At 52.5% G+C, this 22,313-nt stretch overlaps 1 protein-coding gene across 2 annotated transcripts; it reads right to left on the reverse strand.

Moving 5' to 3' along the window:
- Positions 1 to 1,983: 1,983 nt before the first annotated feature.
- HSP90AA1 (heat shock protein 90 alpha family class A member 1) lies at positions 1,984 to 7,441 on the reverse strand. 2 transcript variants are annotated; one of them, XM_032482665.1, is made up of 11 exons: positions 7,263 to 7,441; positions 6,666 to 6,827; positions 6,208 to 6,574; positions 5,819 to 5,952; positions 5,226 to 5,546; positions 4,849 to 5,014; positions 4,522 to 4,712; positions 4,264 to 4,411; positions 3,764 to 4,032; positions 3,073 to 3,406; positions 1,984 to 2,766 (listed from the first exon to the last, which is right to left on the reverse strand). In XM_032482665.1, the coding sequence occupies exons 2-11, from the start codon at positions 6,825 to 6,827 to the stop codon at positions 2,657 to 2,659; spliced, it is 2,202 nt and encodes a 733-aa protein (XP_032338556.1). In that variant the 5' UTR covers positions 7,263 to 7,441; the 3' UTR covers positions 1,984 to 2,656. The 2 variants fall into 2 exon arrangements, with proteins under 2 accessions (XP_032338556.1, XP_032338557.1); XM_032482666.1 differs by lacking the exons at positions 1,984 to 2,766; positions 3,073 to 3,406 and adding an exon at positions 3,524 to 3,648 and having other exon boundaries at positions 7,263 to 7,415.
- Positions 7,442 to 22,313: the final 14,872 nt, after the last annotated feature.

Genomic DNA, 22,313 nt, shown 5'->3' on the forward strand with positions numbered 1-22,313 from the left:
CCCAAGTTTCAGGGCTCTTCCGTGGGCCCCAGAAGTTCCCTCCTGCCCCTCTGCAGTGGGTCTCCCCAGTAGGACTCCTGGCCCCAGGCAACCTGCTGACCTGCTTTCCATTGTCATAGCTGTACCTTTTCTAGAATTTTATGAAAATGAAATCGTGTAGAAGTAGCTTTTTCTGTCTGGATTCCTCCACTCTCTCCCCCTTTCCCCAGGTGTGATTTCTCTCAGCAACGTTTAGTTCTCAGCATGCAGGTCTTGCAAAACCTCTTGTAAAATTTCTATCTAGTATGCTACTATGAATTAACTTTTGAAGATGAATGAGTATTGTCTGTTGAAATCGCAAACTTTCGACTGGATTTCATGTTTTGATCTCCTAACCTAGGACCTTGTTAAACTGATGTATTCTTGGACTGGTTCTGCAGACTCCTTTCCGGTTGTCCTCACAACCACGTCATCTGTGAATAAAGGCTTTTCCCGCCTGCACCGCACCCATCTCTACTGCTCAACACTCACTGCCACATCTGGTCAGGAGGGGACTGACTGCGGGACTCGGGCGGAATGTCATTGCCCACGTGCTCGTGTGACCTCTAGCCCGACTTCCCCTCCATGGGGCTGGGGGTCTTTGTGGGCCAGTCCCTGGCAGCAGAGTTACCAGGGACAGTTCCAGATCCACAGTTAAGTGCATGTATTTGCCATAAATGCCTTTCCAGGAACTCGGGGAGGATGTGCTCAGGTGGGAAATCGTTTATACAGAAGCTCTCAGTTCATTTCCCTCAAATGCCTTTTTTTCTTGAGGCCTTGACAGTTTTAAGTAGCAGTTTGGACAAACACCACGCGTCCTGGGCACCGCATGTGCCGGGCTGAGAGCGGGGCTCCAGCGGCAGCGGCGGCGTCCCTGCAGCAGGACAGCGCCGCCTCCCCCCCGGGGAACGCAGGGCACCGGGGACAGACCAAGGGGAAAGGCGCAGTGTCCCCCTGCTCTTCACTGTACCTAATCCCTCTTCCCGTCCTCCTGAGTTTCACTCCTGGAGGTACCTGCCCCCTTTCTGGAACCACTCCCAATACATTTGGTGGAAATGGTCCTTTGTCCTGTCAAAACTCTAACGAGATACAACCCCTTACAAAATACCCTCTGGTTGAAGCTGCACAGCTGTTTAGAGGGTGCGGTTCCCAGGAGCGGCCCCACGAGCCTAAGCACCTCCTCTTGGTTTGAGACCTGTCTTGCTACCGAACACAAGGATCATGGAAGAAACTTACCTTTTGCTCTACAGTTCCCGGCTCCCCCACTAAACCTCACACTCCCTCCCAGCTGGTAACATCTGCCAGTGAACGGGGGAAGGGGCTGACTCCACTTAATGCCTCCCATTTGTCTGAAGAGGGTAAGAACTTCTGCCTCAGAGGATTATCAAGATTAAACAGCTGAGTGCCTGCTGGGCACTGGGCGACAGGCCTTCCAGCCTTCCTGCTCCCCCGTCATTGGTCATTGTCACTTTTTATACATGGTCTTACGCTCAGGAACCCAAATCCATAGACCTTCCTGACCCGCCTCCTCCACTGCCGCCCTCTGCTCCCAGCTGCAGCCTCCTCCACGGGCAGCCTGCCCGAGGCTCCAAGAATCGGAGGATCGCAGGTGGGACGGCTAATGAACCCTGAGGCACTCGTGAAGCCAAGGTAGTAAGGGGCTGCGCTTACAGCAATGTTTTACCAACACTATTAAAGAGCAGCAGTCCCGAGGGAGGACACGCCTAAAGAACACGACACGGGGACACGGGGACACGGGGACACGGGGTGGGGCAGCCTGCCCCACCCTCCCGGGCCTTCGACACATGCTCCCCACCCACCGAAGCCTTACCATTGAAGGCATCTCCTTCCTTGCTTCTCCTCTAGCAGGTAAGGGGTGCACACCTCGTGTTCCACATGCTGGGACCACCATCCCGTCACCTCTAACCACCCTGCCTCCTCCCCAATTAAGACACTTTCACACAATTTTTTAATTCATTTGTATTTGTTACAACTTTTTAAAGCAAAATGTGACTTAAGCACTACATTTCCACTCACAAAACTTGCGGAGTTACTTTTCACACAGCTTTACAACATGCCTTAGGTTGGCTTATAATTTTGCTACTCTAAACAATACTTTTCTTTGGAAAACAAGCCCTACGGACGGACAGTTATTCCCAACGAGTTGGTTCAGTTTAACATACTATCTCCTAGAGGCCTGGTTCATGCAGTCAGTAACCACAGGGGATGGAAAGTTTAAAAAGTAGATCCCAGAAGATGACAGTTGCTTTAAACATCAAGGTATGTAGTTCAGAGCACTTCAACAACGAAAGATTTGGTCTACTAAAGAATTCGCTTGATAGCTACATACTCCAGAACACAAAGTTAACGTTAAGTTACATACAGCTTTCAACAAACGCTACCTTGACCTGTTAAAATAAGCCAACGTGAAACTAGGAGGAAAAACTAGCTCTGCTTTAGGGCCTAAAGTATCACAGTATCACATTTAGAAAGAAATCTTATCCCCCCTTACGTAGTTATTGTCATGCCATACGGGTATCTTAAACGTTAACAAAAATAAAGAAATACTTGAGAATAGATTACGGGAGGGAATGGAGCTAGAGGACTGAGCAGGGGTACAGGAGCTGGCCGAGGACGCCTAGTCCACTTCCTCCATACGCGACGTGTCGTCGTCCCCTTCCAGGGGCGGCATCTCCTCCGTCACCGCCGCACTGCTGTCATCAGCAGTCGGGTCATCCTCATCAATACCTTTTAGATAGAAGGCACATTATTAGATTTCCGAAAGCCAGCTGATCAACCTGAACCTGCTGTTCACACCCACTCTCAGGGCAGGCTGCGCCATTCCGGGCTCTGTGAACCTGCTCATCTTTCATTTCTTAAATCAAGAGGCCCATTTACCCCTTTTAACTCATGTGACTTCAGTGTTTCCCAAACCACACAAGACAGTCCAATCTCGCCTGAACTGCTGGAACTCACCGTTTCCACCAGTCTCTTGTGCTACAAGTGTTTTAAGTTTCCTGACGGTATTTCACATGATATGTGCGCAAGACTTACCAAGACCGAGTTTGATCATCCTATAGATCCTGTTGGCATGTGTCTGGGGGTCTTCCAGACTGAAGCCGGAGGACAGGAGGGCAGTTTCGTAGAGCAGGATGACTAGATCCTTCACGGACTTGTCGTTCTTGTCGGCCTCTGCCTTCTGCCGTAAGGTTTCGATGATGGAATGGTCCGGGTTGATCTCCAGATGCTTCTTTGCTGCCATGTAACCCATGGTGGAGTTGTCTCTCAGGGCCTGAGCCTTCATGATCCTTTCCATGTTCGCTGTCCAGCCGTACGTGCTGGTGACGATGCAGCATGGGGACGTCACCAGTCGGTTTGACACGACCACCTGCAATCAAGGCATCCAGTGACGTCTGCGCCTGCAAAGGCTGAACTTTCTCCACGCTCTATCAGCTTTGTTCGGAGTACTTAAGGGACTCAGATATTGATGAATTGGAAATACTACCTGCAAATCTAGATACCCAAAATTTCCTTCCTGTACTTTCATTCCCTTCCTCTTTTTAGGTCTTTTAAGAATCTTTAGGTCTATACCCATCACTAAATGGTCAGGCTGAAGTTTTCTAAACTTTCCTAAACAGAGAGAAATTGAGGGACCATGTATGACTTGTCTGAAAAACACGTAACACTCCTTTCTAAGAACTGTCATTATTAAAAATGCGCAGGTGGGAAGGCTGCATTCACGTACCTTCTCAACTTTCTTCTCCAAGATGTCCTTCATGATTTTGCAGAGGTTTTCAAACTTTGTCTTTTTTTCTTCCTGCTTCTTTTTCTCTTCTTCATCTTCTGGAAGCTCTAGGCCCTCTTTGGTGACTGACACTAAAGTCTTCCCCTCAAATTCCTTCAGCTGCTGGACACAGTACTCATCAATAGGCTCGATCATGTAGATCACTTCCAGGCCGTGCTTCCGAAGACGCTCCACGAAGGCAGAGTTCGCTACCTGGTCCTTGGTCTCACCTGAGGTATTAGAAAGTTTTAGACTTTTACCAGGAAGTGGTTTCTCTTCGTCTTTTTCTACTACCACCACGGAGGCAGAGCTAACCACAGATTTGGGCTAACTCATGTTAACCGTCTTGTGTGTATTAACACCTATTAATTTATCAGTAGCATCATGTGGGTCGAACACACCCACCTGCTCTGTGGGACTGCAAGAACAAAAGCATGACTGTAACATTTACTGCCCAGTACCTGTGATGTAATAGATGTGTTTCTGGTTTTCCTTCATTCTTGTGCAGTAGTCCTTGAGAGAAACCATCTCATCACCAGAAGCAGATGTGTAGTACCTCAACAGCTCCGACAACTTCTTCCGATTTTGAGAATCTTCATGTATTCCAAGCTGAAAGATAACGACAGCTTTATTAGGAAGGCTTTCTCCGCATTAAGATCACTTAAAATGAGAAACCAGTTTATTACTGCTGCTCATGATCAACCGTATTTATAACCAACCTTAATATTTTTAGAGAACTGCTCATAAAACTTCTTGTAGTTCTCTTTATCTTCTGCCAGTTCAGTGAAGAGTTCTAAACATTTTTTGACCAAGTTCTTCCTGATAACTTTCAAAATTTTGCTTTGTTGCAACATCTCTCGGGAAATATTTAGAGGGAGATCTTCAGAGTCCACCACGCCTCTAATGAAATCTGGAAAAACCAAGACCACACTCAAAGTCACTCCAAAGATCAAAACAGACAAATATATAAGCCCCAATAACCCCAAACCAACAACAGGATTAGTTTCTTGGACTAGTGACGACCCTATACACTTCACTACACTTACTCAGATATTCAGGGATCAGCTCCTCACAGTTGTCCATGATGAAAACTCTGCGAACATACAGCTTAATGTTGTTCTTTTTCTTTCTGTTTTCGAATAAGTCAAACGGAGCACGTCTTGGGACAAAAAGGAGGGCTCTGAATTCCAACTGTCCTTCAACTGAAAAATGCTGTAACCAAACACACGAAGTCACGATCAACGCAAATTGCTAACAGTTTCCACTGACATGTACCTCTATCAACCTGACAGCTACACACTTTGCAGTTACAAAACTTAAAGCACTTTGGGGGGAGCTGCCAGCATCAATGCTCCAATTTAACAGTTGGAGGCAGACAACCTGCAGAGACATGCTGTCTTTGAAGTATTCAAAAGTCACTCACCTTCACTGCCAAGTGATCTTCCCAGTCGTTGGTCAAGCTCTTATAGAATTCTCCGTATTCTTCATTAGTAATGTCGTCAGGATTCCTGGTCCAAATGGGCTTCGTTTTGTTCAGCTCCTCCTGATCAATGTATTTCTCCTTAATCTTCTTCTTCTTCTTCTTGTCACCATCCTTCTTTTCTTCTTCCTCTTCATCAGAACCGACATCTTCTATTTCAGGTTTGTCATCGGACTCCTTTTCTTCTTTTTCCTTTTCCTCCTCTTTGTCTTCCTTTTCCTCCGCCTCATCATCACTGACTTCCTTATCACGTTCCTTCTCCACCTTCAAAGAAGAGACATCACATCACCTCTCCATCCCAGAACTAAAAAAAGAAGCTAAACGGAGAAGCTGCACTTACACCACAGCCTACTCAGCCAACTGGCAAACATTAAGTAGCCAGGAAGCTTCCCATCAATATTTGATGTATTTAAATAACCCTGGGTACCTTCACAGGCCCAGTGAATACAAGTGTGGATCTCTTCCTTATGAAGACTAAGGAACTCACTTTCAATAGCTTTAACTAGCTACATACAAAATACATAAAAAAAACTCACAAAAAGAGTAATTGGATAGCCAATAAACTGTGAGTGTTTCTTCACAATCTCCTTTATCCTTCTTTCCTCCAAGTACTCGGTTTGGTCTTCTTTCAGATGCAAGATAACCTTTGTTCCACGACCCATAGGTTCTCCTGAAATAAGAGTAAGGTCAATTTCAATCTCAATGGCTTAACGTTGAAGAAAATCAAACTCCCAGCGCCATACCTAACAATCACTGAACACTACGAAATACAAGTTTACTTACACTACAAATGAGTGCAGTCCCAGAGTTAACTGCCTTGCCCAAGATAAACCACCACAAGGTCACGCTATTACACTCCAGGCAAACAGAAGCTGCCTTGAATTTTAAGAACCGCGCCCTCCGTGACAAAGCCTCAGACGCCCACCTGTGTCAGTCCTCACTGTGAAGGACCCTCCTGCAGAAGACTCCCAGGCATACTGCTCGTCGTCGTTGTGTTTGGTGATAACGGTCACTTTCTCAGCAACCAGATAGGCGGAGTAAAACCCGACACCGAACTGGCCAATCATAGAGATGTCTGCACCAGCCTGCAAGGCCTCCATGAACGCCTTGGTACCCGACTTGGCAATAGTACCAAGATTATTAATCAAATCAGCCTTGGTCATTCCGATTCCGGTGTCCACAATGGTGAGGGTTCGATCCTGCTTGTTCGGAATGAGATTAATGTGCAGCTCTTTCCCAGAGTCTAGTTTACTGGGATCCGTCAAGCTCTCGTACCTGATCTTGTCCAGAGCCTACCGAAAAACACGAACGACATTAAGCTCAAAGCCCCTGAGCAGTGAACCTGCAACCGAAACCAAAATTCCGCTCTCCACTGAGACTTACATCAGACGAATTCGAAATCAGCTCCCTCAGGAAAATCTCCTTATTCGAGTAGAAGGTGTTGATGATCAGAGACATCAACTGGGCAATCTCCGCCTGGAAGGCGAACGTCTCCACCTCCTCCTCCTCCATCGGCTGGTCTTGGGTCTGGGTCTCCTCGGGCATCTGGAAGGACACGGAGCCGCTCAAGCGCCGCTGGCCGCGCTCGGGAGCCGGGAGGCCGCGGGGACAAAGGGATGACCTCATTCCGGGCCAAGCCGGGAGCCAGTGCGGCCCGGTGAGCGCGGCTCCGACCCACGCGGGCGCCGCTCGGCCCTGATGCCTCCGCCGTGGTCGGCGGGAAGGGCCGGGGGCCCCTGCCGGGCGGGAACGAGCCCCCGACCCCGCACGTGCCCCCACCCGCGACCGCCCCGTTCCTCCGGCGCCTCGGCCCGCCCGCTCCCGCCGTGGGGGAGGGGAGGCCGCAGCAGGCCCCAGGCCTCCAGGAGGCCATGGCCGCCCCAGGCCCGCCGGCCGAGTGGCCCGGGGGGCCGAGCCCAACGCCCGCCTGTGCCCGGACCCCCGCGCCGCCCGCCCAGAGCCCCCCAACGGCCTCCTCACCTCGGCTGAAGGACCACACAGGCTCCGCAACGAGGCAGCACCAGGACGCAGAAGCAACTGGCGCGCCGCCCCCGCGCCTCCCTTATATAGAGGCGGGTCCGCCCAGCGCGCGGCGCCTTTTCCAGAAGCCTCCCGAACCTTCCGGAAGAACCCTCCCTAACCGCCGCCGCGGCCGCGCGCCTGCGCTCTGGTCGCCGCCCGCCCCTCCCCAGGGCGCGCGCGGGTCCCCGGTAGGGATCCGCCCGCGCGCACCGCGGCGCGCGCGCCTGCGCCGGCCTCAGTGCGCCTGCGCCGCCCGGAATTCTCGGGAAGGTCTCGCGCTTTCGAGGACCTCCGCCCCCAGCCCCGCCCTGCATTTCCGCGCCCCGCCCGGCCGCTTCCCGGGCCTGCGTCCAAGCCCACCTGCTCCTCCCCACGTCCCCGGCGCCCCAGGCCAGGCCCGGCGAGACTTGGCCGGGGAGTGCGGGCGCGTGTGTGCGTGTGCGCGTGTAGTCCAGAAAAGTAAACTTTCAGTTCTCCAGGAAGGGCCCCACGTTGTGTAAACTTCGGATACCCCAGCGTCAGGGCCCGAGATTGGGGACCCGGGGCCAGGTTTAGGGCCTGACGCCACGGGCGGGGGATCGAAGCAGGGGATTTGGGTGTCCCAGTTCCGTGTCACATTTATACCCCTGGGGCAGTGATTAAAGGCTCAGGCCTAATTTAGGGATTCGGGGCCCAGGGCAGCGGTTGGGTTCCAGGGATGAGTTGGGAGGCCTGGGGCGCATCTCTGCCAGGGGCAGCGATTCTGGGTTCAGGGCACAGGAATTCAGGTAACAGGTGCCTGCCAGAGCCTTGTTATGCAGAGGCGTTGACCCATGATAGGGTATAAGTGAGGGGTGACCAGCCCATGCACACGGCGAGGAAAAGGGGACCCCAGGGCCTCGTGGGGTTCCGTGTGGCTAGTTTCTGAGGCTGAGTGGGATCGAGGACAAGGGCCCTCCCCCATCCCATTGCTACGGACTCTGCAAACGCAGGGCTCGGATTTCGGGGCTCATCCTGTTCTCAGGCCACACTGTGCACAGGGGCACATGTTGAAACGGACACCAAAAGTCCCAGATTCTCCCAGCCCATGCTCAGTCCCGTGGGGATTTGTTCCTACTGTTGGTTTGTCCTAAAACCATGTCCTTCAATATGTTGCGGGCCCTAGCCTGGAATTCCACGGTTTGGTGAACATGCTACCCCAGTTGCAGTCATCATGCTTTTGTAAAGACTATCATTTTTATCCTTTCACGTAACTTGAGGTATCTGTATTAAGTACCTAATTCATGGTTTGGGTGACTAACTTGCCTTAGAAACCACTTTCTAAATGGGAATTCCATTCCCATGTTTTGAAGAGTGCCAGGTCAGACTTGTAAGACTCTTGGAGGTGGGAGGTGGGAGGTGGGAGGCGGGGAGGGGGGTGGCGGGGCTTCGCCCACGTGGATAACCGGGTGGCTTCCCGTTTGAGGAAACTGACGCCCGCTGAGCAGTACAGCCCTGCGCGGCTCAGGCCTCTCCCGGGTAAACCACCCCCTCCTCCCCTCTCCTTTATCCCTAGCTCCTCCCACCATTGCTCCCCCCCCCCCCCCCCCCGTTCCTCCCCACACTCCGGGCCCTTGGGAACAATCTGGAATCTCCTTACGCTGTAAACAAACTTGACTGAACTCTTCTCTCCACTGCCTGGTCTCCAGAGAAACGCAGCTTTTCCCGGAACGGGGTTCTCACTTCTGTGCTTCAGACCCTTTAGGAGGCCGTGAAATCAACGCAGGGCGTCCCGACTGGGTTAAAACAGGAAAGATAGAATGGAAACCACCAGCCACGTGGTGAGGGTAGGTGGGGGTTATAAGCATTTGCTGGGCACCTTTGTAAAACTTGTTTCCGAAGCTGTCTGGAAGCTCTCTGCCGTGGGTGGTCTGGGTTTTCCCTGCGGCCTGGGCTGGGGGGCGCATGAGCAGAGGGAGGGGAGGAGGGGATGCGCTGGTAGCCCTGAAGTTTCCTTGTTGCCACTGTCAGCAGTGTGAGGTCGCTCCTCCTTCTCCTCTAGCCTGCAGCTGCCCTCCTGCTCTCCTGACCTGGAGCCTGGCCCACTTCCTCCTTTCTAGCCCACTTCTGCCTTGGCCAGGGAGGTTCAGGACGTCTTATAGATGAGCCATTCAAAGCCCCATCTGTGACAGTGAAATTCTCGACTTGGGGTCTTCTCCCTTCTCCTCCAGAGAACTTGCTCCAAGGCCACCTGGGAACCAGGGTTTCCCGCAAGCTCCAGCTCTAACATCCTTCTTCCAAATCCTCCTGCGCCTGCCCAGCCTGCCTGCCTGCCTGCCTGCCTGCCTGCCTGCCTGCCTGCCTCAGTTGCTAAATGCAGGGACTTTTTTGGTCGTGTCTGTCCTGACGGCTGGGACCGGTTCCACACTGACCACTGGGTGCTCCTACGCCATCGGCATGCTGTGGTTTCCCTCTCCTGGCTGCTCCTCTGCCCCCTCTCCTGGCCTGTCACCAGGGCTCCTGAAACCGTACCTATGTGCAGGTGATCCACAGAAAACCTCCGGCCAGGACTCTTCCAGCTCCAGACCTGGATGCTGACCTCACTTCCCCCACCTACCTGGCCTTCTTCCTGGTGACTGTCCCTCTTACCTTCTGGAACCCCCCACAGGGCATCTGGCAGGGTCCCTGCCACTTCTGCCTCCAAAATACCTCTTGCATCCACTTCCCTCTGTCCTCATCCCTCCCTCCCCCAGTCTCCCATCCCAGCCCACACAAGCAGCAGCTCACCTGGAAGACCTCCACAGCCACGGGACTGCTTCCTGCCTCTGCCCAGGTCTGTCCCTGAGCTTTGAGAACACGAGTCTGACCCTGCCAGTCCCCTCCTGCACACACTCCCCAGACCCTTGCTGACACCCCGTCACTGCTGACGTAGGCCTGCCAAGCCCCCAGGGCGCCCCGCCTGCCCACTGGCCCTCAGCTGCACTGCTGTGCTCCGTGTCCCGCTCTGCATGCGACCTCACCCTGCAAGCTGCCCCCACGGGCTGTGCACACGCTCTTCCTTCCACCTGGAACACCGTCCCCTCTGTTCTCATTAATACTCGAGCGGACCTGCAGTTCAAGCATTAGGGACCCCTTCCCACCCCCACCTGCCTTTCTACCAGGCCCCAGCCCATCCCCTGATACAACAGGTTCTCAACAGGGGTGGGGTGCCTGCCAGCCCTGCTCTTTGCTCCCACCCGCTCCCCTCCTACCCCGCCTTCTCCTGCTTCCCCAGCTCGGCTTCCCATCCATCTCCAAGTCCTGCAGATTTAGCTCCTAACCCTTTGTCGTACTCCTCCCAAGGTGACCTTCCTGTCCTGACCACTTTCCTTCTCCATTTGAAACCTTTCGGTGTTGCTCCAGGAAGCCGGGGCACAAAGCACGGACCCCGGGTCCAGGCATCCTGGGGTCAGACTCCAGCTCAGCCACTCCTACCTGTGTAACCCGCCAAGTCACTTTTCTCTCTTTGTGCCTCCAGTTCAGCATCTATAAAATGGATGTGAAAGTGTCTTCCTCGTTGGCTTGTTACAAAGCCTAAATCAGCTCATTGTATTTGGAAAAGGCCCAAGACAGGGTCTGGCCCACAGTAACTGCTGTATGTTTATTAAAGTAAATAACTTTCTAATTTCCCTTTTGATTTCTTCTTTTGACCCACGGGTAATTTATAAGTGTGTTAGTTTTCAAATATTTGGAGGCTTTCCAGGTATCTTTTTGGTTGGTATTGATTTCTAATATTTAATTCCATTGCGGTCAGAGAACATACTTTGCATGATTTGAATCCTTTCAAATTTACCATTTTATGGCCCAAATTATGGTCGCTCTTGGTAAATGTTCTGTACACAAAACAATTATGCTGAGGGAAAGATGCCCATCGTTTCTATACAATTTTAGAAAGTGCAAACCATAGGGACAGAAAGTGGATCAGTGGTTGGGGGAGGCAGGAGCAGGAGGGAGGGTAATGTGTGCAAGGAAACTAGGCGATGAATCTGTTCACTCTCTTGATGCTGTATGTGTACATAAAATCCAATTGTACTTTAAACACGTACAGTTTATTGTATGTCAGTTGTATCTCATAAAGCTGTTTTTTAAAAATTGATGTGTAGCCAGACATAGAAAACAAACTTTTGATTCCCAGGAGGGAAAGGGGGTAGGAAGGGATAAATTGGGAGTTCAAGATCTGTAGATACTGACTGCTATATATAAAATAGGTAAATAACAATAGTCAGACCTGCCGTCCAGCACAGGGAACTATATTCAATAGATTGTAACGGCCTATAACGAAAAAGAATTTATATATGTATATCTGAATCAACATGCTGTACATGAGAAATTAACACAATATTGTAAATTGACTATACTGTAATTAAAAAACAAAAACAAAAAAAGTTTGATGTGTAGTAATGACCTTGGAGAAATGTTCAGAACCAAGTTATAACTGTTGGGAAACTCAGCGGTGTGTACTGTGGAAAGAGGTACAGTTGACTTGCATGCAGCAAGATGTCGGTTACCACACAGGTCTGCAGCTGGCTGTGTGACTCTGAGCAAGCTACTCAATCTCTCTGTGTTTCAGTCGTCTCATCACCACAATAGGGATGATCCGTGTTAAGGATGTGGGAGGATGCCCTGAGCTAATCCCAGGGAAGCCTTAGCGCCTGGCACACCATGAGTGCTCAGAGGATGGATACATTGTTGCTCTCCTGGCAGAGATGGGGAGACACAGTGACCACACTGGCAGCCACAGAACCCCCACGATGCTGTCCTGCACTCGTGCCTGTCCGCTGGGTTTGGGTACAGGCTTGCGAGGGGAGGGCGGGCTGAGTGAGCCCCAAAGCAGGGATGAACTCTGCGAGCGAGGGGAGGTAGCCAGCCCTCTGTTTCTGGCCATGTGTCTTTTAGTGTCGGCTCTAAAGTTGATTTCCACAGAGCAAACTGGTTTTCCCATTGACTGTATAAATGGGGGTATTTTGGTACCAAAATTGTCCTTCTTTTGGCAAATTTTAACCCATCCTTCAAGGAGCACCTTGGGCAGCCACTCCTGGAATTCTGGGATGGCTTTGGCCACGTCTGCATCAGCTTGCCACGGGCTGTCACCAGTTGGGGGGCATGGCCAGCACTCCCTCCCTCTGCTCCCCACAACTGTTGTCAGCATTGGTTGTGGCCAAAAAAAAAAAATGTTTGGCCATTTTGGTAGGGGAAACGGTGTCTTGTTTAATGAACACCGTTCATTAAATGCCTGTTTACTGAAAGCCCACGTCCAGGCCCTGGGATGCAGTGGCGGGGAGTCGGGTCACTGCCCTCACGCCGGAAGCAGACGTGACGCCAGTGCCAACACCACTACCTGGATTTATAAGCTGACACGTGCTGGCAGGGTGTGGGGCGCCACTCGGGTTGGGTCTCCTGGAGGCATCTCTGGGAGCTGGGAGGGGTCGGGGACATGCGTTTGTAAAGGCAAAATCTAGAAGGAATCCTAGGGGTGAGGAGCGGAGAGGGAGAGGGCAAAGCGGAGCAGGAAATGGAGGCTGGGAGAGCCCTTCTGTGTGAGGGGGGTGGGGACACAGCCTGCATGAGGCAGGGGTTGGCGGCAGAGCTGAAGCAAGAGGTAGGCTGGTGCAGGGGACTTGAAACGTGGCCCGAGAATCTTAGGAGGTGTTGGAGGCCTTCCCCGGGGCCCTGTCAGACCTGTGTCCACTCTGACCCTGGTGTGGATGAAGGTCAGGGCCAGTGAGACCCAAGGAGGGCTGGCTCCTGCAGAGCCAGTAGGCGGAGAGGGGGCAGGCTTGGAAGAGACCTAGGAGAGCAAGGTGACCGCGTGGGTGACGTGAAGGAGCCCCGCAGGATCCTGCATTGGTGGGTGGGGCTGTGGTCACCATGGAGCAGCAGGTGGCTGGCTTAGTGTCCCCACGTTGGGCACAGATGTCTGTGGGACACCAAGTGGATAAGGCATCCAGGAAACGGGATGCTGGAGATGTGAGCAAGAACGCGGTGGGAGGGCTGGGTGGGGAGGAGGGGAATCGGGCACACGTGGACAGGTGCAGGACCTACCTCCGTGACCACGGTCTCAGTACAGCCGAAGGGCTGGGAGGGAGAGGAGACTGGGGACAGGGGGCTGTGCCTGCGACGAGGGTCTGGTGTGGGGTGCCCGGCCCAGTGTCGCCACCCTGGGACGCAGCGGGCGGGAAATCAGGTCCCGCTAACCCCCAGCCTCCCTGGTCTCTCTCGGGGAAGCCCCAGTCCAGTCCCCATGTGGCCCTGTGTCAGGCAGGGGACAGGTATGCGCTGAGCCCCTGGGCAAGACACCTGAAGCGGGAGAATCTTGGGCAGCACCCTGGGGAGCTTCCCTCCCAGTGGGGCTGGTACAGGCCGTAAACACACGCGCAGGGAACGGGACGGGGTCGGGCCTCCTCTTCCTCGAGGAGCCAGCAGTCCTGGGCATGAAGCTGTCTTCTTCCCAGAAGTGCTGCCATTTCCCTCAAACTCACCTTCAAACCTTCTGAGTCATCTTTGACTCATTCCCTCAGCCCCCACGTTCTGACAGCTGCCAAGCCGGCTGGATTTTTTTGCTTTAAAATGTCCTTTCTCTCCAAGCTCAGGGTCCCACCTGATCCAAGCCACCTGCAGCTGGTTCTCGCTAGAGTTATCTGATCTGCATTCCTATTTGCCTCTGCCCGCCTCCCAGCGCAGAAATGCCCCAGGGCTCCTGACGCCAGGAGCAGTCTGGTGTCCTTCTCACCCCCAGCCCCACTGCCCAGCTCCTCCCAGCCCCAGGCCCCTCACTCTGCAACCACTGCTCTGTGACTCAGCCCACAAACTCCCTGTCTCCACGCCTGATCTCCGACACCCACCCTCCATCCAGGCCCTCTGGCCCTGCCCACAACCCCCGCTGACTGTCAGCCTGACCAGGTGACCTAGGATGCAAGGATGCAGCAGAGAAAGATACAAAGAGAGGACAGGCAGAGTGTGACAGCCAGCCTCCCCGCTCCATCCTGCCGCCCCTCGTAGCCTCCTGGGCAGCAGGAAGGGTCCCACAGCAGGGGTTCAGATGCACCCCCAGATGAGACGTCTTCACCGCACCTTTCCATGCATTCCCTGGACAGAATAATCACAGACCTTATGGTCTGGCCCTGCTGCCCGCTCTCAGCTGCCCCCAGACACTCCTGGAAGCTCACGGCAGTTCCTCCTCCCACCTTGACCCTCTGCTCCAGGCCACGCTTGTCCACCCAGCCAGCCCTGTTCTGCCTTGGCGCCTCCTCCCCGGCTCTAGCCCGTGGGGCGAGTTGAAATTAGACTTTGTCTTTCTCATCCCTTTCTCACCCAAACCCAGCTCAAGGCTGGGCACAGGGCAGGTGACCATCTACCACCTCCGTGCGGAAGGAATGACAGTCTGTCTGAAGGCAGACCCTCTGCCCAAAGGCAGGGTCCCCTTGGGCGCCATCTACTGGCCAGTTGATGGGCTGTGTTTGGGGACTCCAGCTGGAAATGGCTTTGATGTTCAGGAATTTCTTTTTTTTTTTTTTTTTAATTTCTCAGGAACTGGAGAGTTAGGAAAGGGAGAACTCTGTGAGAGGCAGTCTCGATCACCATCACTGCTGTCTCACTCTAGAAGTTCGTGGCAAAGCTTCCAGCCTTTCACTGAGTAGGAATGAAACTGGAAGAGAACAGGAGGCGACTTTTAAAAATTGAAAACAGAATTTTACACACATACATTAAATTATACGTAATACATATATCATTTATGCATGTATATATGTGTGTATTTTACAACTAAACCCCCCCTTACGTGAAGAAAGACCAGAGGGGAAAAAAATGCAAAATTCGACCCGTCTGAGTCTTCAGATGGCCTTAGGGATATGTCCAGCCCTCTCTCCTCCTCCCTGCACCCCCAGCATCTCCTGGGGTCTCAGGGTGATGGCCGTAAAGCCAGCTCTGCCCTCCCTGCTTCCTTCTTTGTCTCGGCCACCCAAGGGCAGCCTCTTGTTCAGCCAGTGGAGGGACAGCCCAGCTGCCCTGACAGGTGCCCAGAGGGGCTGTTGACCTTCAGATGACCCTGAGATGAGGCGAGCTAGGTCAGAAATGGAAACGGGGTGGGGGAATGAGCAGGTGTGATGTCCCTGGCTGGCCTAGGAGTGGACAGTTCCTTTCCATCTGCACTAAGCCAGGGGTCACCTCTGCACATATGGCCAGTTGGCCAGGTGGTGGGCACCTTGGTTTGGCCACCTTGCCACAAGTGAGGTCATCATGAATGAGGTCGTCACTCCAAGGGAGTCCCTGCCAGCCCCACACAACACAATGATCTTATTGCTTCTTCCCCTTCCACACGCACCTCAAAACCCTGCAGGAAAGGGCTCCCCCACCAGACTCCAGCCTCCTGCCTGTTCACGCCTCTGCACCCATGCGACCCCCTCCTGCCTTTCTCTCCCAGTCCCGCCTGGAAGACGCCCACTCCTTTAAGAGCCCTTCCCTGCCCAGCGAGAGGTGGTGTCTGCTTCTTTGCCCCTGTCTTGTTTCTCCTCTGCTGACTTTGGGGCCAGTCTCGTGAAGCCTGTTTCCTCATCTGAAGTTAGAGTGTGTATAAACGCGTTACTTCACAACTATGTCCCAGTGAATACGTCGTGACAAATCATAACGCAGGGTTCACAGGTCAAGTTGCCACTAGACGTATAGTAAGAACCACTTTTAATTTCTGAGCTCCTTCACAACGCAGCATTCTGAGCAGCATGACCGCAGCAGAAAACGGGCGGCTGCACATTCAGAGCCCTTCCCACAACCTGGCATTTCACCTGGAAACAGGGTAAGAAACCCACCCCGCCCTCCGCTGCAGTCAGCGTTCAGTCTCATCGTCCAAGTTAAGACAACTGGAGACCAAATCCGACCAGCGGATGAAGGGCGGTACAAACCCTGGGCTCTTCCTGTGGGGAGGGAGCCGGCAGGCCCGGTTCCTGCTGAGCCCGCCCCCAGCCGCCCAGCCCTGGGTACCGGCCTCCCGCTCTGTTCTCACGGGGCCTGGCGGTCCCTGTCATTAATGCTACCTCTTCTATTTTTAAAAAATGTATAAAATAAAATGATTATTTTAAAATCCCCCCTTTAGAGGGGAGAGTATTAGAGCACATGCTTAGCATGCATGAGGTCCTGGGTTCAATCCCCAGTACCTCCTCTAAAAATAAATAAATAAGTAAACCTAATTACCTCCCTCCTAAAATAAATAAATTTTTAAAAAATGCAACACATTGGAAAAATTTTTTAAATAAAATAAAATCAAATCCCCCTTTAAAACAGAAGGGCTGGCCAGCCCCCCAACTTTTCTCCTCTCTGAGGGATGATGGCAGCAGTGAGGGGAGTTAGACTTGGAGAGCTCCCCCAGGATGCAGATTTAGCGCATATCAACCAGGCGAGTGATGATAACATTAGCAGCCATGTACGGCCACCCTGCCTACTGTTACTCAACATCACCAGTAATAGTGAAGAGCTCTGTCTCACCATATACATGTGTGTGTTCTTAAACGATGGAGGTGTTTGTACATAAATAAATGGTTATCACGTGTATTCTGTGACTTCTTTTTTTGCTCGGCACTGTGTTTATGAAATTTATGCATATTGACTTGAATAACTGTAATTTAGTCCTTTTCCTTGTATGATATTCTACCAAACGACTCTACTACAATCTGTATCTGTTCTGCTGGTAAACATTTTGGGTCATTTCCAGACTTTTGTTTATTTGTTGGGAGGTAATTAGGTTTATTCTTTCTTTATTTTTAGAGGCCGTACTGGGGACTGAACCCAGGACCCCATGCATGCTAAGCATGCGCTCGACCACTGAGCTATACGCTCCCCCAGATTTTTTCTATTACCAACAATGCTGCTGTGGATAGCCCAGTAATGTTTCCTGGTTTCATTGGGTATTAAACTTTTCAATGTTAGCGGATATCACCTAATTGTTTTCAAAACAATGTTATCAGTCGACACTCCCAGCAGGGTCCTGTGGCTTTACATCATCCCTTGAAATGACAGTAAAATTTTTTCCCAGTCTGGTGGGTGTGCGGTGGTCTCTCACTGTGATTTTAATTTGTGTTTCCTAGATTAGCAATCATATCTTCACCTCTTTACTGGCCACAGGTTTGAGTCCCTGCTCCATCACTGGGCTGTGTGACCTTGAGGGAGATCATTTAACGTCTGTGTGCCCCAGCTTCCTCACTTGAAAAGCTCCTCTCTAGAGAGAATGACCAGCTTCAAGGACCTATAGACTCTGACACTGAGTGTGTGTGTTGGGGGTGGTCCTTGAAGAAACTGCTGGGCCCTTATCCACAAACCAGGAAACTTCCAGTTGGTGTTTCATACCACCCTTTCTCGTTCAAATTACCACGAGCTGGACACTGCACTGCTGGGGCTGTGAACACAGAGGTGATTAAGGCAAGGCCGGCTCCTCCCTGTCCATTAGCTCCCAGCGTCCGTAATGTGAGTCCCTTCTTTCCCGCTGCATTCTCCTCCTCATTCTTTTGTTCTATGCCTGCGGCTACGTGAGAGACACGTGGGTGACCTTTACCACCATATGGGGGGCTCTGGACCAAGTGGAGGTCACTACAAACGCCCTGCCCACCATGTCTAACCAGAGGCCAGGGGGACCTTCCGAGGCACCAAGAATGATTATCCCTCCACGGCTCAACCCTTCCCATGGCTCATTTTGACCATGGGGTTGAGTCCAACCCCCTCAGTACAGTCTGCCAGGCTCTGCCTCCATCTCCTCACTCACTTCCTGCACCACCACGCTCCCAAGATCCGGTCACCCCAAACCCCTCCCGCCCCCTCCCAGCTGCATTTTTCTGGTTTACTGGCTCTACTATGAGCAGTTGCCCGAGGGGCCCTGGAGATCCCCAGCTCTGAGAGGCCAGAGATCGTCCATCTCGCTCGCCTTTCCTCCCCCAGAACTCCTCATGCATGTGCTGTAGCCCTGCCCTGCAGCTACCTGTCCAGTGCTCTCAGGCGGGGACCTGGCACCCTCCTGGGCACTGCCAGGTCCCAGGTGGGCCCCAAGGAGAGTGGACAGATGAGGGAAAGAGCAGTAGTGGCAGGGACAGCCTCTGCCAGCCTGTGACGCTCACCCCTCACCAGGGTGGCTTGGTGGCCGGGCGGGTAACTAGCTAGAATGTGTAGTGTAGTCATTCCACACCTCAGTCCACGTACCCTTAATGATACGAATAATGCACACGGCTGCCAGAGCTCATCAAGCTCTCTCCCCTGGCCTGAGCTCCTAGGAGGCCCAGTGACGGAGACCCAGAGAGACAGACTGAGCAGCAGGGCCAGGCGCACACGTCTGACCGCCGGGGAACACTCAGGCCTTTCTGGGGTGCAAGTGAGCAAGCACCCTACTGCCGGCACAAACGCACGTGCAAACCAAACACAGAAGAGCCAGGAAATGGTCTCTGGGTCAGGGTGAGTCAGGTCCCAGCGAGGGTGGAGCCCGTTCTCCAGGTGTTAGGAGGAGGAGTGTTCGGGTCCACACGGCAGCAGCGCATCTGGCAGCTCACCTCGCGGTTGGGCCAGCAAGTCACCCAGACACATGCTGGCGGCAGAACAAATGCTGGATTGAAGGAAATGGGTGAGAGCAGCTTTGTGGGAGGGAACCCCCCGAATTAGGTCGAAATACATCTAACACAAATGTGCTGAACACGGCGAGGGCCAGAGAAGGCTTCCTGATGGTAGATGACACCTGAGCTGAGTCAAAAGGCAGAGCCGGGCCAGGGCAGAGGAAGGGCACACAGGGGGAGGGGACTGCATGTGCAGAGGTGCGAGGTGAGCAGCAGCGCGGTGACAGCGCAGCTGGAGGTGGGGAGCCGCGTGGAAGAGGCCTGGGAAAGAGGCAGGCCCGGCACTGACCGCGGGGAAGTGGCCTCCAGCCCACAGGAGACCACGGGGAGCAGAGAAGGCCACTTGGAGACTTGTTTCCAGGTAGATCTCGGTGGCTTGGTGGGAGTGGGGTTTGAGGGTCACAAGCCTGGGCACAGGGGGACGATTAGAAAGCTGTCACAAGGGTCCAGGCAGAGATGGGGCGAGTTCCATGAACCAGGAGCCTGGCAGGCGAGTCAGTTACGTCACATCCGAGCACCGGCGTGAGCGGAGACTGGCTCCTCCAGTTCCTTGTTCAGAAACAGCCCTCCGATCGATGATTCCTGACCTCAGAAAGCATCTGCCCAAACAAATGTGCAACTGCTCCTGGAAGTTGTTTTTTTTTTTTTTTTTTTTTTTGCTATTTTCAGATCAATGAATATGAAAATTCATTTTGGTCAAAGTATTTCATTAGCTTTTGACTTGCAGCGAGCAGGAAAGAGCCTCCATTTAATCAAGGACCTTTTATTCTGTCAGCTAATATCAAGTAGGGAGCCTCCTTAAAGAGACACCCTGATTACACAGTTGTGAATAATCACGATGAGGAGGAAGAGAGAGAAGTGTGGTGGAGATCAGCGTGCCAGCCCCACCTCCCTGGCAAGCTCCTTTTTTTTGTTTGGATGAACAAAATATAGATGAAGAAAAGCGTTATCTGAGATGGATCTGGGGAAGTGACACAATCCTGAAAACCAGCACCGGGAAGTGCTGCGGTTTTCCAGAAATCCCAAGGAAAACTAAAAGGTCTTTACAGTTATTCATAGAGCAAGAAGGAAGAAAGGTTAGATCTGCTGGTCAGGGGACAATACAAAGTAGCGAGATGCTGAGCGAGGGCAGAAACCCCTCCTGGGCAGAAAAGCTGCTGCCCTATGCAGTGATTTCAGCAAAGTTTAGGCCGTGTCTCTTGGTAAGCTCAGCCCTCTGAGAAGGCCTGGGGATGGGACACTGGAAAGTGCAGTGATGCAGGTTGGGGAGGAGCAATCGGCATCTCGTATTTCCACGGGGAAGGGCTGAGCTTCAAGAATCAGATGGAACTCCTACCTTTTGGCTGGTATTTGTGGCCGCTGTAACAAATGATCACAAATGTGTGATGTAAAACAGCAGAAATGTATAGAGGCCAGGAGTCCAGCATCTGGGTGTCGGCAGGACCTCGCTCCTTCCAAAGACACTGGGAGAGGAGGCTCCTTCCTGCCTCTTCCGGCTTCTCATGCTGCCAAACACAAGTTCATGTGCCTGACCCACCATGGCCAAAACACACTGAAACATCAGAGTTTGGAGCAGAAAGAGGTTCATTGCTGGGCCAAGCAAGGACGGGTGGCTCACGTGCCCCCCAAAACCCAGAACTCCCAGGAGGGTTTCAGCTGAGGGAGGGGCGTCCCAGGTATGTGACCAGCTGTGCACAATTCTGACTGGTTGATGGTGATCAGTCCTTAGGCACCAGAAGGTCTGGGGGCCATGTGCTCATGACAATCAAATAGTTAATTTCTTCCACTTGGTTGGTGGTTTGTAGCATTTGAAAAGCTCAGGAAATACACGAGATACTGGTATCTGGGCACTTCACAGAGGGGCTATAGTAGAGGATATGGGGGTGGGGTCCGTCCCAGGAAGGCCAGAGAGGGTCTTGCTCAGTTACACTGGTGGGTTTGGGTGTTCCCTGGCTTGTAGCCATGTTGCTCCAATCTCTGCCTCCCTCTTCACATGGCCTCTCCTCTGTGTGTCTCTTTAAGGACACTTGTCATTGGATTTAGGATAATCCAGGATGATCTTATCTTAAGACTCTTAACATAATTACATCTACAAAGACCCTTTTTTCAAATAAGGTGACATTCACAGGTTTCAGGGACTGGGACATGGACATATCTTTGGGGGGTCACTATTCAACCCACTACAGGATTGTAAACCACTTTAAGAATCTGATGAGGGCCAGTGAACCCTGAACTGGTCAAGGTCCTGGAGGCAGAGCCTGAGACAGAAGTTCTTGTACAAGTGACTTTTGGAGGCAGCGCTGCAAGGAGAGAGTAAGGGAGGCAGGCGAGGACCGGGGAGAAGGGCTAAGCAGGAGAGGAGAGGGCCTCATGAGATGCCGGGGAGCATGAACTGCACTGCAGAGTTGTTCCCACCCTGAGCCAAGGCGGGGCCTTTGTGCCCCCAAGGCAGTCAGTTTCCCTGGTCAAGGTGGGTGTAGCCTCTCTGGCTTGGAGCTCCCTTTCAGCCAAGGACAATTCATCACAGAAGGGGGCAGCTGTGAGCTATCAGCAACACTCACAGTGGCCCTAGGGTGTGAGCCCCGGGCAAGGTACCCACAAAATCTACTGTAGACTTTCTAGAAAAGTGACACACACACACACACACACACACACATACCCCTTTTCAATTTCAGTCACGGACTGAAGGTTAAGGACCCCTGACTGCTCACCTCACACTTCTGGTCTCTCATCCCACCTTGTCTGTCCCTTTTCCTCCTCTCCTACAGGAAACGATTGGCGATGTTTGGGAGAACTGAGCACCCTCAAATCAATCCTCTTCTGATCACCTACCAGCAGAGAGCACGCATCCTGGCCGACTCCCTGCCCCAGGGAGGGGCCTGCCGCTCTCCCAGCAGACTGGGACAGGGTGGGGAAACGAATTCAAAGGGAATTTGAACTCAAAGGGCAGTACCTTTGGCCACAGGTGTATAACCCTTGTTCCTAATCAGCTTTTCAGAAATAAAGCTAATAGCCTGATCTCCGCCTGTCCAACTCTTGTGCCTCTCAGGTAGTTCTGAACTCAGGCAGGGAAGCAAGAGGTTATTTACAGACCCCCTTAGCCAAATCACCTCCTAAAACACAGTGCTGCTCAAAGTATGATCTGTGGACTGTCACTTGAGTGCTCACCCCAGGATATAATCAACACACCCTTCCCTGAGAAAGCTTGCTGCCAAGGAAAGTCAGCTGAATTCCGTGTGTGCAGTAATGGACATGATCTGCATTCTGGTGGCAGCCCCTCTTGTGCCTTGAGGCTGACAGAGCCAGGATGGAGGGATCCGGAGAGACCGACGAGGTAGGTGGGGCCATTTGAAGGGCTCTCATTTGAAGCAGGACAGACAATGCACATAAGATAAAAAGAAGCAACATTTGACTCAAAATAATGTCATGGTAA

The sequence above is a fragment of the Camelus ferus genome, chromosome 6 (assembly GCF_009834535.1).
Source record: "Camelus ferus isolate YT-003-E chromosome 6, BCGSAC_Cfer_1.0, whole genome shotgun sequence".
Classification (NCBI taxonomy): domain Eukaryota; kingdom Metazoa; phylum Chordata; class Mammalia; order Artiodactyla; family Camelidae; genus Camelus; species Camelus ferus.

Bases quoted from the DNA above. Each gene is read 5' to 3' on its own strand.
- HSP90AA1 (XM_032482665.1), bottom strand. From the start codon at position 6,827: ATGCCCGAGGAGACCCAGACCCAAGACCAGCCGATGGAGGAGGAGGAG. The intron at 4,412-4,521 runs GTTGGTTATAAA...GTTATCTTTCAG, and splicing joins AGTTCTCTAAAAATATTAAG to CTTGGAATACATGAAGATTC. The intron at 3,407-3,763 runs GTACGTGAATGC...CCTTGATTGCAG, and splicing joins TGGAGAAGAAAGTTGAGAAG to GTGGTCGTGTCAAACCGACT.